This window comes from Hoplias malabaricus, chromosome 9, assembly GCF_029633855.1.
Source record: "Hoplias malabaricus isolate fHopMal1 chromosome 9, fHopMal1.hap1, whole genome shotgun sequence".
Taxonomy (NCBI): Eukaryota; Metazoa; Chordata; class Actinopteri; order Characiformes; family Erythrinidae; genus Hoplias; species Hoplias malabaricus.
Genome location: NC_089808.1, coordinates 6,546,170 through 6,559,773, shown reverse-complemented (window position 1 = coordinate 6,559,773; position 13,604 = coordinate 6,546,170). Strand labels below are relative to the sequence as shown.

The 13,604-nt window shown below is 37.3% G+C and overlaps 1 protein-coding gene across 1 annotated transcript in view; it reads right to left on the bottom strand.

Moving 5' to 3' along the window:
• LOC136706741 (Fc receptor-like protein 5) overlaps positions 1-13,604 on the bottom strand; it is a 56,375-nt gene that overhangs the window by 14,740 nt on the left and 28,031 nt on the right. Inside the window, exons 9-12 of the mRNA XM_066680354.1 lie at positions 9,112-9,393; positions 4,670-4,963; positions 3,229-3,522; positions 1,864-2,139 (exon numbers count right to left, since the gene is read on the bottom strand). Of these exons, the coding sequence (XP_066536451.1) occupies positions 1,864-2,139; positions 3,229-3,522; positions 4,670-4,963; positions 9,112-9,393 (1,146 nt within the window). The remainder of the gene's footprint in view (positions 1-1,863; positions 2,140-3,228; positions 3,523-4,669; positions 4,964-9,111; positions 9,394-13,604) is intronic.

The following is a 13,604-nucleotide window of genomic DNA, read 5'->3' as shown; positions in this document are numbered from 1 at the left end:
CCAGGCCTGGCTCCAGGGTGAGGCCCCGGTAACCCTGCTCCGGGCAAGGGAGGCTGTGTCCACGTTTTTCTCTTTTTCATCCATGTCTTTATGGATCACTCTTTGTCTGGCCCATCACCTAGGACCAATTTGCCTTGGGAGACCCTACCAGGGGCTATTGCCCCCGACAACATAGCTCCTAGCCTCACGCAGGCACGCAAACCCCTCCACCACGTTAAGGTGGTGATCCAAGGAGGTAAGGAGTAATTAACATTGTCCTTGTAATTTTACTTTTAACGTTTGGTGAAATTAAATAGGTCAAAGGCTGTCACAGTTGGAGGGAGGACGATGAGGTGGACATACACAGGAATATAGTTCATTAACAAGAGAAAAGCACAAACAGAAAATAAACACATTCTGAACACTAGAAACAAACTAGAAAATACTGATCAGAAACAAAACAGAAAACAACTGCAAACTGGTGGTGATGTAAAAATCACAGAACTATAAAACACACCTGAGAATTAAAAAGAGGGGGCAGGATTACAAAGCAGACACGTGGAAACACTGATGACAAGGCAGGACTAAGGCAGGGCTAGGGAGGAGACTAGCACATGGCTCTGTTTTTGTCTTGTTCCAAAGAGCCAAGGAAATATGGAACATGACAGGAAAACAGGGCAAAAACATGACATTGGCTCCTTGTGCAATAAATACTAGTAAAGTGAGAGACAGCACAAGAGCCCACATGACACAAATCTCCAGGGTGACATTCAAACAATTCTCTTGCTTCTGAATTACACTGAGCTTTGTCTTCGAACATTACAGCACAGCGTTTTGGGTCACAGCTTTTTCACCTCATGTTTAGCACTGTTATGGAAAATCACACATGTGGAACATGAATCATTCCACCCCTTCCATCAAATAAACATTCCCCATTTAACACAAGGACGTGACAGTATCCAACATCACCTCCAACTGCAATACATAAGATTTGAGATACTTTTTAAATTATCTATCACTAAACTAACAACAATTAAAAATTAAAAAATGGCTATAAGAGTGGCACTTTTTAATTTTTTTTTTCTGAGTGAGAGCAAGTGGGTACTGTTATGGAGGGTAATGACAGTGGGAAAAATGCTATATTAAAAAGCCATTTTCATGTACATTTACAATACATTAAGTAATTTCCCATTTTGTAAATTTTGGCCCAAAAAAATAATTTGAAACTCAGAGCACCAAATCACATGAAACTAACACAGCTATATGTATTTCAATAGCAAAAATTCAAACTGGAGATGAATAGTGACTGAGAAATACACTTCAGCATGAAAACTTGAGAATTATTTGACTACTGGCAGATAAAATTAAAATGGTGAAGACTGCTGTATTGTGTAGGTCCACATTTTATAAACATTAGAAAGACTGTTGTGATCTGCTGCACACACTTGGCCTCCCTCAGTCATGCTTTCTGTTCATCTCACATAAACACCATGTCTCTTTGCTGGCTCTGCTTCAGAAAAATCATTAGCGGATTGTTAATGTGCTCTGAAGGTTTTTGTTTTTTATTGAAAGTGCAAGAGCCTCAGATCGCTCCTCTGAGTCATTTCAGATGAGTGCAGTTTTTCCCGCTGTATTGTCAGAGACCCAATTCAAAGCCTCAGTGAAGCCTGTCCACTAAACCAAATCTTAGGTTTTTATATTCTGGCTCACACAAGCCATTCTCAAAAGTGTCCATATTGATGTAATACAAATTTATAGTACATTTAAAAACTGGTTGCAATGTGCATGATGTGTAAATACATCAAGTCACAGTATGGTACTATATCTGCTGTCTTTATGGAGTTTATATGGTCAGTGTCAGTTATCAGACAGTGTTTGACTCACCAGTAATGTTTACCCAGAGTGCATCACTGTAGTGGGTGAAGTAGAGTGGGTTTCCTCTCCCAGCTCTGCACCAGTACTGTCCTCCATCAGAGTCACTGACTGAGCTGATGGTGTAGGAGTGTGTTTCAGTGCAGGTCTCATTCTCAGGGTTGTGTGTGTGTTTGGACCAGTAAAACGTCCATCCAGCAGACTGACCCAGCTCACAGAACAGAACCACTGGCTGTCCTCTCAATGCAGGTCCTTTACGGCTTGATGTGAGTTCAGGTTTAGGTTTTTCTGTTGATGAAGATAAAGCACACAGAAAGTAAGCATCCAACCTAAAACATTTCAAATGATCTGCCAAACGATTCTATTATTCAGTGGCATTGAGACAATCACACAACGACAGTTCAATATATGGGTACACTGTAAAATAATTTAAAAATAAAACCTCTCCTTTATTTCTAATGAATATTATTTACTTTATAGTTTATACAGTATTTTCATTAATGTTTAGAATCAGTTTCATTAAGACGTGTTCCCAGTCCTGGTCGTGGAGGCTCTCCTCTCATATATATGTCTGTGTTTTATTTTACTAACTCAGTTATTTAGTTTCCAGATGCTTTAATGGATCAGGAATGTTTCAGCAGTGTAAACACTGATATGTGCAGGGCAGCAGTTCTCATGTGTCATGATAAAAAACAAACAAACAAACAGTGTTAAGTTCAAATTCTTAAATAACATATTAATAAATGATAGTCATAGAGTGATCAATGAATAATTAGGGAAAACTAGAGGCTCTACAGAAAGGAGGAGACTGGTCATATTCAATTCACTTATGACCTCAGTGAAAAATACACAACGTAAACATCTGTACAGCTGTGATACTGAAGTGTACAGTGAAGAGATGATCACACCTGATAATGAAGGAACAAATGAACAAAAAAAATAAAATGTCTGTTTGAGTGTTTATTAATGAATTAATCTTATGTTAACAATTTAAGGTTAAATTAATCATTAAATAATAAACAGATTGATTGTTTTAAAGATTAATGCAGTTTTTAATAGCAGTTCATCATGATATAAAATGTACCTTAGGATTTCTTCCCTCTAATAAATGCAGTGTTTACCATTGGTCAGTCTGCACTTATATAGTGAATATAAAGTGTTACTGTGATATTCATTAAAATAACAAGGCATTTACAGTATGTTATTTATAAATGATTGTGGTGAAGATATATTGCTGGAGCCTGTGCTGAGACAAACACTGAAGGTGTCAGTGTAAAGAGAAGATTCTTCACTTTACTATTAAATATTTATAGATAGAATATATAGAATGTACTGCTGTGGTAAAGAGGAAAATACATAAAGTGTTAAAGCACTCACCCTTTACACTGAGGGTAAAAGTTTCACTGTATTGTGATGATAGTGATCTACCAGTTTTCTGTCCTCTGCATCGGTACTGATCTCTATTAGAGATATAATCTTCTCCGATGGTGAGGTTGTCTGTGTTTACAGTGTAATACTCAGACTGAGACACTGTAGTCCATCCACTGCCTTCACTCTTCTCCCACTGATATGTCCATCCACTATAACCCTTAATCTCACACTTCAGAGAGACTGACTCTCCCCTGAACACATCTCCCTCTGGTTCCACAGTCAGTGAAGGAGTGGGTAGAGCTACAGGAAGAACAGAACAGAGAATTTAAAGACAGTTTCATTAAGAAAAAAAACACTGCATCAGTGAAGCCTGTCCAAGCCTGTCTCTATGTTACAGGTGTGAACATTTAAGCCTTCCACAGCTTCAAATATTTAAAAGCCTGACCACATGGCTCCTTTTAAATCAAAGTCTAACAAACCGTATCCAGTCAAGGCACCTGTCATCCCACACCTCCCACAGCCAATCCAGTTACAGCAAAGAGTCTAGGGATTTCATCAGCTACAGCATAAATATGATGAAACAATTCAGAGAATCCAGAGAATGTACAGTATATTGTTTCAGTAATGATGGCTGTGATCTTTGGGCACCAGGTAGCAATGCATTAGAAGCTGTCACAATTCTGTTGTGGAAATTAGTGCAGGGTGCCACTCCATCGCTGGGCATCACACACTCACCCATTCACTCACACATTCACACCAGTGGACACAGTGCACAGCCAATCCATCTACCAACATGTGTTTTTGGACTGTGGGAGGAAACAGTGTAAAAATGTACGAAATACTGAAGGAAAACGTGATATGGATTAGAGAAGTGTAAGAATGCTATAATGTATAGAAGTATTAGTTGTGCTGAGTAGAGAAGTGTAAGGAATTTGGATTTTACAGAATACTGCAGTGTAGAGGTTATTGAAGCATTCATTTCATTCATTCGTTCATTATCTGTAAGCGCTTATACAGCTCAGGGTTGCGGTGGGTCCAGAGCCTACCTGGAATCACTGTGCGCAAGGCGGGAATACACCCTGGAGGGGGCGCCAGTCCTTCACAGGGCAACACAGACAAACACACATTCACTCACACCTACGGACACTTTTGAGTCGCCAATCCACCTACCAACGTGTGTTTTTGGACCGTGGGAGGAAATCGGAGCACCCAGAGGAAACCCACGCGGACATGGGGAGAACACACCAACTCCTCACAGCAAGGCATTTATGTTATTTATAAATTATTATGGTGAAGATATATTGCTGGAGCCTGTGCTGAGACAAACACTGAAGGTGTGAGTGTAAAGAGAAAGTTCTTCACTTTACTATTAAATATTTATAGATAGAATATATAGAATGCACTGCTGTGGTAAAGAGGAAAATACATAAAGTGTTAAAGCACTCACCCTTCACACTGAGAGTAACAGGTTCACTGTAATGTGATGATAGTGATCTGTCAGTTTTCTGTCCTCTACATTGGTACTGATCTCTATTAGAGACATAATCTTCTCTGATGGTGAGGTTGTCTGTGTTTACAGTGTAATACTCAGACTGAGACACTGCAGTCCATCCACTGCCTTTACTCTTCTCCCACTGATATGTCCATCCACTATAACCCTTAATCTCACACCTCAGAGAGACTGACTCTCCCCTGAACACATCTCCCTCTGGTTCCACAGTCAGTGCAGGAGTGGGTAGAGCTACAGGAAGAAGAGAACAGAGGATTTAGAGACAGTTTCATTAAGAAAAAAAAAACACTGCATCAGTGAAGCCTATACAAGCCTGTCTCTTTGTTACAGATGTGAACATTTAAGCCTTCCACAGCTTCAAATATTTAAAAGCCTGACCACATTGCTCCTTTTAAATCAAAGTCTAACAAACCGTATCCAGTCAAGGCACCTGTCATCCCACACCTCCCACAGCCAATCCAGTTACAGCAAAGAGTCTAGGGATTTCATCAGCTACAGCATAAATATGATTAAACAATTCAGAGAATCCAGAGAATGTACAGTGTATTGTTTCAGTAATGATGGCTGTGATCTTTGGGCACCAGGTAGCAATGCATTAGAAGCTGTCACAATTCTGTTGTGGAAATTAGTGCAGGGTGTCACTCCATCGCTGGGCATCACACATTCACCCATTCACAGTATTTTACAGAATACTGCAGTGTAGAGGTTATTGAAGCATTCATTTCATTCATTATCTGTAAGCGCTTATACAGCTCAGGGTTGCGGTTGGTCCAGAGCCTACCTGGAATCATTGGGAGCAAGGCGGGAATACACCCTTGGGGGAGTCCTTAGTCCTTCACAGGGCAATTATTGAAGCATATGGATTAATAATTTTAGCTTTTTCCAAAAACAAGCCCACAGTACCCTTTATTGTGGCCAGCCTAAGGCACAGCTGTGCAATAATCATGATAATCTTGATATTCCACAGTTGTGAGGGGGATGTATTTTCTCAGCAAAGGAGAAGTGTTCACTAACACAGATTTAGACAAGAATTTAGAAAAAGGCCTGTTGTGTGCAGATATTTGAGGTCAGCTCATGAAAACTGGGAAAAGCAAAAGGTACGTTTATACATATATACACGTGTGTGTGTGTGTTTGTGCACAATTGAACATTACTCAAATTCACAAGGAAAGATTTCATAGGAACAATAACATTTTTAAGCACTAAAAGAAATATGATATTATGGACCACTAAAGTCTCATGGTGGCCAATATTATTTAGAGACTTAATTCGTTCCCTCAATTTAGACAGACATGACACAGGCTATGCTAGGACACTTGTTTGATCTCTCCTGTCCATTCCGTATTTACACATTACAACCACTTTTTATAACTAAAACATTAATGGTTCCGGTCGAGGAGGGCGTGAATCTGATTGGGCAACATTGGGGGGGACTCCATTTCGTTTTTAACTGAGCGAGTTTGGCGCGGTACATTCAGGTGGAGTTGTTATAGCAGGGTCCTGTTGTGCGGCACATAGTCGCAGCCAAAATCACACCTCATTCTCAAGCAAATTATTCAGTAAAGTCCAATTGACCTGTTACTGTCTTTATTTATCAATTACCACATAAAAACTTAAATAAAACCTAACGGGGCTTTTGTGGCCAGAATTAAGCCTCAACTGAGAAAAATGAGATCAGACAAAACCTCATATTGTCCATAAGAGGGCACCCTAAGATTTAATTTGACACCTCATCAGTGTAAAGGGGCATTGTGTGATAATATGACACTTCGGGGATTTGTGACACCGATTTTTGTAAAAAAGGACAAAGTTACACACCTAGTGAGTCCATTATTGCTGGTCAGAACCTAATATTGCCCACTTTATCATGTCCTTTATCATGTCCATAACACAATCCATGCAATGTATGTTTGTAATTAATATTCACATAAATTACACTACTCCAGTGGAAAAAGGACAGCTCCAGGATTCATATGTCACCTTCATCTTGTATCTGTTTATTAAAAGTATAGTAGGCTACGCTTCGCTGCAGAAAATACAGAATGAAGAAAAATAGTTATAAACATTCACCTATGAAATAGGCCCTAGTTAATCAAATAATTACAGATAAGCAGTTTTACAGTGTCACTGACAGGTGTAATCCTCTACACAGCGTGCTTATTTTTTATGGTTTTATTCATTTTTAAACATTCATTCTTGGAAAAAATGATAAAAACAGGTCTCCTGGATTTTATTGAATAATTTGCTTGAGAATGAGATGTGATTCTGGCCGCAGATATGTGCCGCACAACAGGGGCCCACTGTCCCACCTCCAGCTGAATGCTCAGTTAAAAACGAGTCTCGTCGGATTCAAAATTCTGCCTTTATTCGCTCTCTCCTCGACTTGAACTAAGAAGGTTTTATTCTGTTAAATCATGGTTGTAGTGTAAATAAGGAATGGACAGGAGAGATCAAACATGTGTCCTAACACATAGTCTGTGTTATGTCTGTCTAAACCGAGGGAACGGATTATTAAATTGAGGGAACTGATTATTAAATTGAGGGAACGGATATTTAAATTGAGGGAATGGATTATTACATTGAGGGACTGGATTACTAAAATGAGGGAACATATTATTAAATTGAGAGAACAAATTACTAAACTGAGGAAACAAGATTGTTAAATTGAGGAAACAGATTACTAAATTGAGGGAACGGTTTATTAAATTGATGAAATTAATTATTAAATTGAGGGAATGGATTACTAAAATGAGGGAACAGATTATTAAATTGAGAGAACAAATTACTAAATTGAGGGAACGGATTATTAATTTGATGAAATGAATTATTAAATTGAGGGAATGACGGATTATTAATTGAGGGAACGGATTATTAAATTAAGGGAACAAATTATTAAATTGAGGGAACAAATTACTAAATTGAGGGAACGAATTAAGTCTTTAAATAATATTTTTCCACCATGAGACTTTAAGGGCTCTTTATGATATCTGTGTCTAGTGTCATGAAAACATTCTTAGCGCATTACCACCCCAAGCGTTTAAAGAAGCAGAAAGAGTTAAAAAATAGATTAAGAAGAGTTTTAAAATAATACATTAATAAATAAAATCTCCCAAGTGCTGAACTGTAAACATACTGCACTTAACCCATTAGAAGGATTAGAACAGTGGGAAAGCTGGAAGGTTCCGCAGGTTCATTCATTCACTGTCTGTAACTGCTTATCCAGGTCAGGGACGCGGTGGGAGTGGGTCTAGAGTGGGTCTAGAGTGCAGAGTGGAAAAAGTTCCGCCCTTCAGAAGAGAAGAGAAGAGAAGCAGCCTGATGGCGTCAGATCCAATTATAAATTCGCGAGAGGAGAAAATAATTTAGTGTGAGGAAAACCACGTCAGGAAAAGAACAGTGCTCTCGCAAACGGAAAACATTTTCCCGGGAGGAGAATACAGTCTGAGTGAAGAAAAACACACCGGATTCTCCCTGCGCGTGAGGGAATATTTCTACGCTTGTGTCCTGCAGGGGGTCGCTATACCAGACAAAATACACCCCAAAATACAGAGTGAACAGGAGACTATTACATATTTAATATATATATTTAATACACACAAGCCCTTGAATTAAACCTATTATACTCTTGTGTACGTTCTCACACTCATGCGGTCTCCTGTGTTCATTTACCGTAATAACTCGAGTATACGCGCCTGACAGCGTGCAGCTGCTGTGTTAAACCGGAATAGAAATGAAGGTTTATTGAGCTCTATTTCCCATAACTTATTATTGTTATCGAACTAAAGTTAATCACGAAACAAATCGATATCCTTCTATTGTCCACTACTATTCACAACAATTAATTTGATCAGTAAAACACTGAGAATGTTTTCTTTGTAAATTTCAGTTACAATTTAAAAAGATTTAACAAATTAATTTTCTTTATTTTTATTGCATTGTTAGAAAGTGTCCCAACGTTTTATTCATATTAATATACTTTATTTGTTTACATACATTATTTTAACATAGTTATTCCAGCTATGAAAAATATTAGGAACATTGCTTATTCTACAACTTTAATTAATGTTGTGCTTTTTGTTCATTTAATACTTCATCATTATTTATGACGTACAGTATTTGTTCATCCTGAAACTGTAGTATTTACCTTTGATCAGTCAGCCCTAAATGTAAAGTATTATGGGATATTCATAGGAATAGCAGATAATTTGTGCTGTTTCTTAATTATTTTGTTACTGAAACAAAGACTAAACGTGTCACTTCAAAGAAAATCACTTCTATTCTTCAGATTTTCAATGGAAACATTAATAGACTGATTTCATAGAATGCACTGCTGCTGTAAACATGAAAATGCATTAAAAAAGAACTGTTAAAGCACTCACCCTTCACAGTGAGAGTAAAGGTTTCACTGTCCTGTGACCATATCTGTCTGTCAGAATTCCACCCTCTGCATCGGTACTGATCTCCGTCTGTGACAGATCTTATAGTGAGAGTGTCTGTGTAAGGCCAAGACTGATACAGATTACTCCACGAACTCAGTTTATTTTTCTTCTGCCAATAATATGTCCATTCAAGAAGATCCTTAATCTCACACTTCAGAGTGACTGTGTCTCCACTGAACACATCTCCCTCTGGTTCTACAGTCAGTGAAGGAGTGGGTGGAGCTACAGGAAGAAGATAACAGAGGATTTAGAAACAGCTCCTTTAATGAATAACACAAATGAAAAATCTACATTTCTCACCACTCTGTGTAAGACAATTCCAGAATAACATTTCTCATTGTAACATGCCACAAAACCTGGAGAATTAAACACTTCCCTAAACTTTGATGTGTGAACAGTTCAAATCACAAGGGATATTTAAAAAAAAAAATGTTCATATTGTAAAAATACTTGTTCCAAAGGATACTTTACAAAGTAATTTTATAATAAAAACCGCAGGAAGTGTCCTCTTAATCACTGACAAAAATCAGGTCAAGACAAAATACATTTTTAAGTGTTTAATTTTTAAAAGCAGTAATGATGTAAACAAACAAAGCCTCATTAATGATTAATAAACCTTTAATAGATTGTACTGATCCATTACACCTTACACGGTAAAGAACTGGCATAAATTTACAGCAAGAAGACTGCAGTGATATACTGAATATTATAATATACAGTATATATAAAACACTGAGTGATGTAAAAGTTTCTCATTTTGTGTTTTTTTTTAAATAAGCAAAAAAAAGTTGGTTGGTAATACACTAATTATGTCATGGTTGTGCAGGGAGGACGATGGAGGTGGACATAGAGTCATTCTTATAAAACAAAAGCAAACACAAGAAACAGAGAAAACAAACATGAGCACGATAGACAGAAACAAACTAGACTAAAGATGAACAGAACTAAAGAGGAAAAAACTAGGATAGGAACAGGAAACAGCAGTGAACTGGTGTAGACATCAGTAACACACTGACAAAAACAAACATTTATACACAACACCAGACAAAGGAGCACTGAGATCAAGGGATATATGTGTATGTACAGTACCCCTCAATGTTATTGGCACCCCTGGTTAAGAAGTGTTCTTTGGCTTCTAATAAATTCTTTAAAAAAAAAACAATATAGGACAACAACGTAAAAAAAGAGAAAAATCTAAGCTTTAATTCAAGTGCCTTTATTTGGTGGAAAAAATCACACATTAAGAAAACAATCTTTTGAATGAAATCATGTGTGCCACAATTATTGGAACCCTGGTGTTAGTACTTTGTACAACCTCCTTTTGCCAACAAGACATCACTTAATCTCATCTCAGCTCATCTTCTTTTCCACTTGTCCATTTCAGGGTCGCGGTAGCACTTAATCTTCTCTTATCACTCTTCACAAGATGGGAGAATACAGAAAGAGGGATCTTCGACCATTCCTCTTTGTACAACCTCTCTAAATCGTCCAGAGTCCTGGGTCTTCTCCTATGCACTCTCCTCTTCAGCTCACCTCACAGGTTTTCTATTGGGTTGAGGTCTGGTGATTGAGAGGAGCTTGATTTTGCGCCTTGTGAACCATTTTTGAGTAGATTTGGCCACATGTTTAGGGTCATTATCTTGCTGAAAGACCCAATGATGACCCATCTTCAGCTTTTGGGCAGAGGCCACCAGATTCAGATTCAAAATGTCCTGATATTTCAAAGAGTTCATGATCCCATGTATCCTTACAAGGTTCCCAGGTCCTTTGGAGGAGAAACAGGCCCACAGCATCACACACTTGGGGTGTTTTGGAGGAGCGAGTCAGGAAACGTTTTCCTACACCAGCATCACGTAGTGACCTGGCCACTATCCTGCAACAAGAATGGCTTAAAATCTCTCTGACCACTGTGCAGGACTTGTATATGTAATGGAGGCCCTACACCATACTAATAAATTATTGTGGTCTAAAACCAGGTGTTTCAGTTTCATTGTCCAACCCCTGTATGTATGTATGTATGTATGTGTATGTATATGTATATATATATATATATATATATATATATATATATACACACACACACACACACACACACACACACACACACACTATACAGTACCCTAATTCTACTGTGTCTTCCGTCATTGATGATGTAGTCACCAGGAACTAAGCTTCTAACCACAGACCTGAAGCTGTAGTTCCAACTACGCAACTTAACCACAGTGTTGCGAACGTTCGGTGGAATTACGGTTTTGAGAAACACCTGTGTCATTTAACGATGGTTTGGACTATTCAAGTTACCAACGTAGTTACCTTGATAGTTCCATCGACTGTTTTGAGAAACACTTGCATTGCAACTGCATCGTTCCAACTATGTAAGTTGCTAACATAGTTAGCAACTATGCTTTTGGGAAACGAACCCCTGTCTGAGATCATTTAAATTTAGCGGCAAAAATAAACTTGCTGCCTGTGTTTTATTGCTTGCCGTTTCAACTGTAATCAGCTACATCTTTTATTTTCAGTTTGAACTGGGACAGATCTGAAGGTTGGGAAAGGTGCTCATGGATGTTCTTTAAATAAGGAAGGTACGTCTGGCCTCAACAATTAAAGGTCTGTGTCTAAATGAGCATGCCTAGCCTGAAAATTAGAATCTCTTGTAAATAATCAGCTTAAATCATTCAAAAGTGTTAAATCAATCATAATGTTAGTCCAACAAGGCTAAATCAAGGGGCCTGTTCTGTTCACTTTAAAGGACAATACCTAGAACAGTACAAGCCTCAATTATCATCATAGAGATGTACATTACACATTTCAAAATATGTGATAATAGTCGTGTACTGTTATGTAAAAATTCATAAATTAATGTAAATTATCTTGTGAGTAAATTAAAGAAATGACTGACCTTTATTGGAATAAAACAGTTTTCCCTCTTCATTTGAGATGAATGATTATTGAGGCAAATTTCCTTGCAGTCATGATCTTATATACACACACCTCAGCTGAGTCTCTTAGGCCCTTGGACTTAATTCTGTTCATAATTCTCCCTCAAGGTTTTTTTTTTTTTTTACAGGTGATAAACTCATCAGTGTTAAATGTTTAGTTAAAGGGTGGGTGAAACTCTTCAACGTGTGAAAGACTTGGTCTGCCTTGAAGTTAGTTGAATGAATGTTGATTTATTAAAATATTTGTACACTGAAAAAAAAAAACTTTGAATTTCCTTTTTTTTTTCCATAGTGTTGTGTGAAATTATAGGATATAAATTTTGAGAATGAGTACAAGTTATTCAAATTCAAAGGTAGATATATTTGACATTTTAAAAATAAAGTAAATTCAAAATGTAATTTATTTCACTGTAGTCTCAAAGTTTGTTGGCAAAAATTGTCCATTAACATCACTTCATGAATATTTAAATATGGGTTTCCGCATTAATTTTCGAGTGAGACAGTGGTGACAGTGGAGACCAATGGTGGACGGAAAAACAAAAAAAAGAATGTGAGGTTAGGGCTGGACTATAATTCAGTATCAAAATATATTGCAATTTAAAATGTTTCAATAACAACGATATCATTTTTAAATACATTTTCAATACTTCAATATAAGTTATTTACAGCATCTGTCACTGACTAACGGTCATTACAGGGCACTGCCCAATTCACTGCCTTCAATTTTAATGTTAGTTTAAAAATATTAACATTGACAAAGCCAAGAGGTTTATGTTTGATGTCATGAGGTAGAGGTTCTTGTTTCAGAGCTCGAGGCAAGGAAGAATGTGTTGCTTGGTGACCTCAGTAGAGGCTTTACAAACAAACACAAGTTTATTGAGTGGCAACATATGACTGCAGCCGTAAACTGCTTTTAACCAGCTGATGAACCATGATCAATTTATGTTTATGATCTCTGAAAAAAATGCAGTCACTTTAACAAGGTCTTCTAGTAGCACCAAAAAAAGCCGTTATGAAAAAAAAACGCATCAGCCTCTCATCATTTTATAGACCTGTGATTTTATACAGTTACAGCTGTTTAGGCGTCTATCTGTAACTACCTCCAGCCCATAATGATTTACTGTCTACTGTTTGCACATTTATTTGCAATTCTCTAATTTACAACAAGATGGAACCAATTCACTATTTTCCACAATGTTTTATTGGTGAATGCATAGGTTCAAGAATTCAAGGATTCACATTCAAGAAGAATTTATTATCATTCACAACACATTTTACATGAGGTGGAAGGAAATTGAGTACTTAACGTCCCAGTTTCCCCAAGAAGCACTATATATAACAAAATATGCATTAAGTATAAAATATAATATACAGAAGTGAAATACAATAAATATATACAATAAATAATAAATACGATACAAAAGTAGCAGCAACACAAATCACAGATGTAGGTGAGGTGTATAGTGGTATGGATAGCAGCAACATGGATAA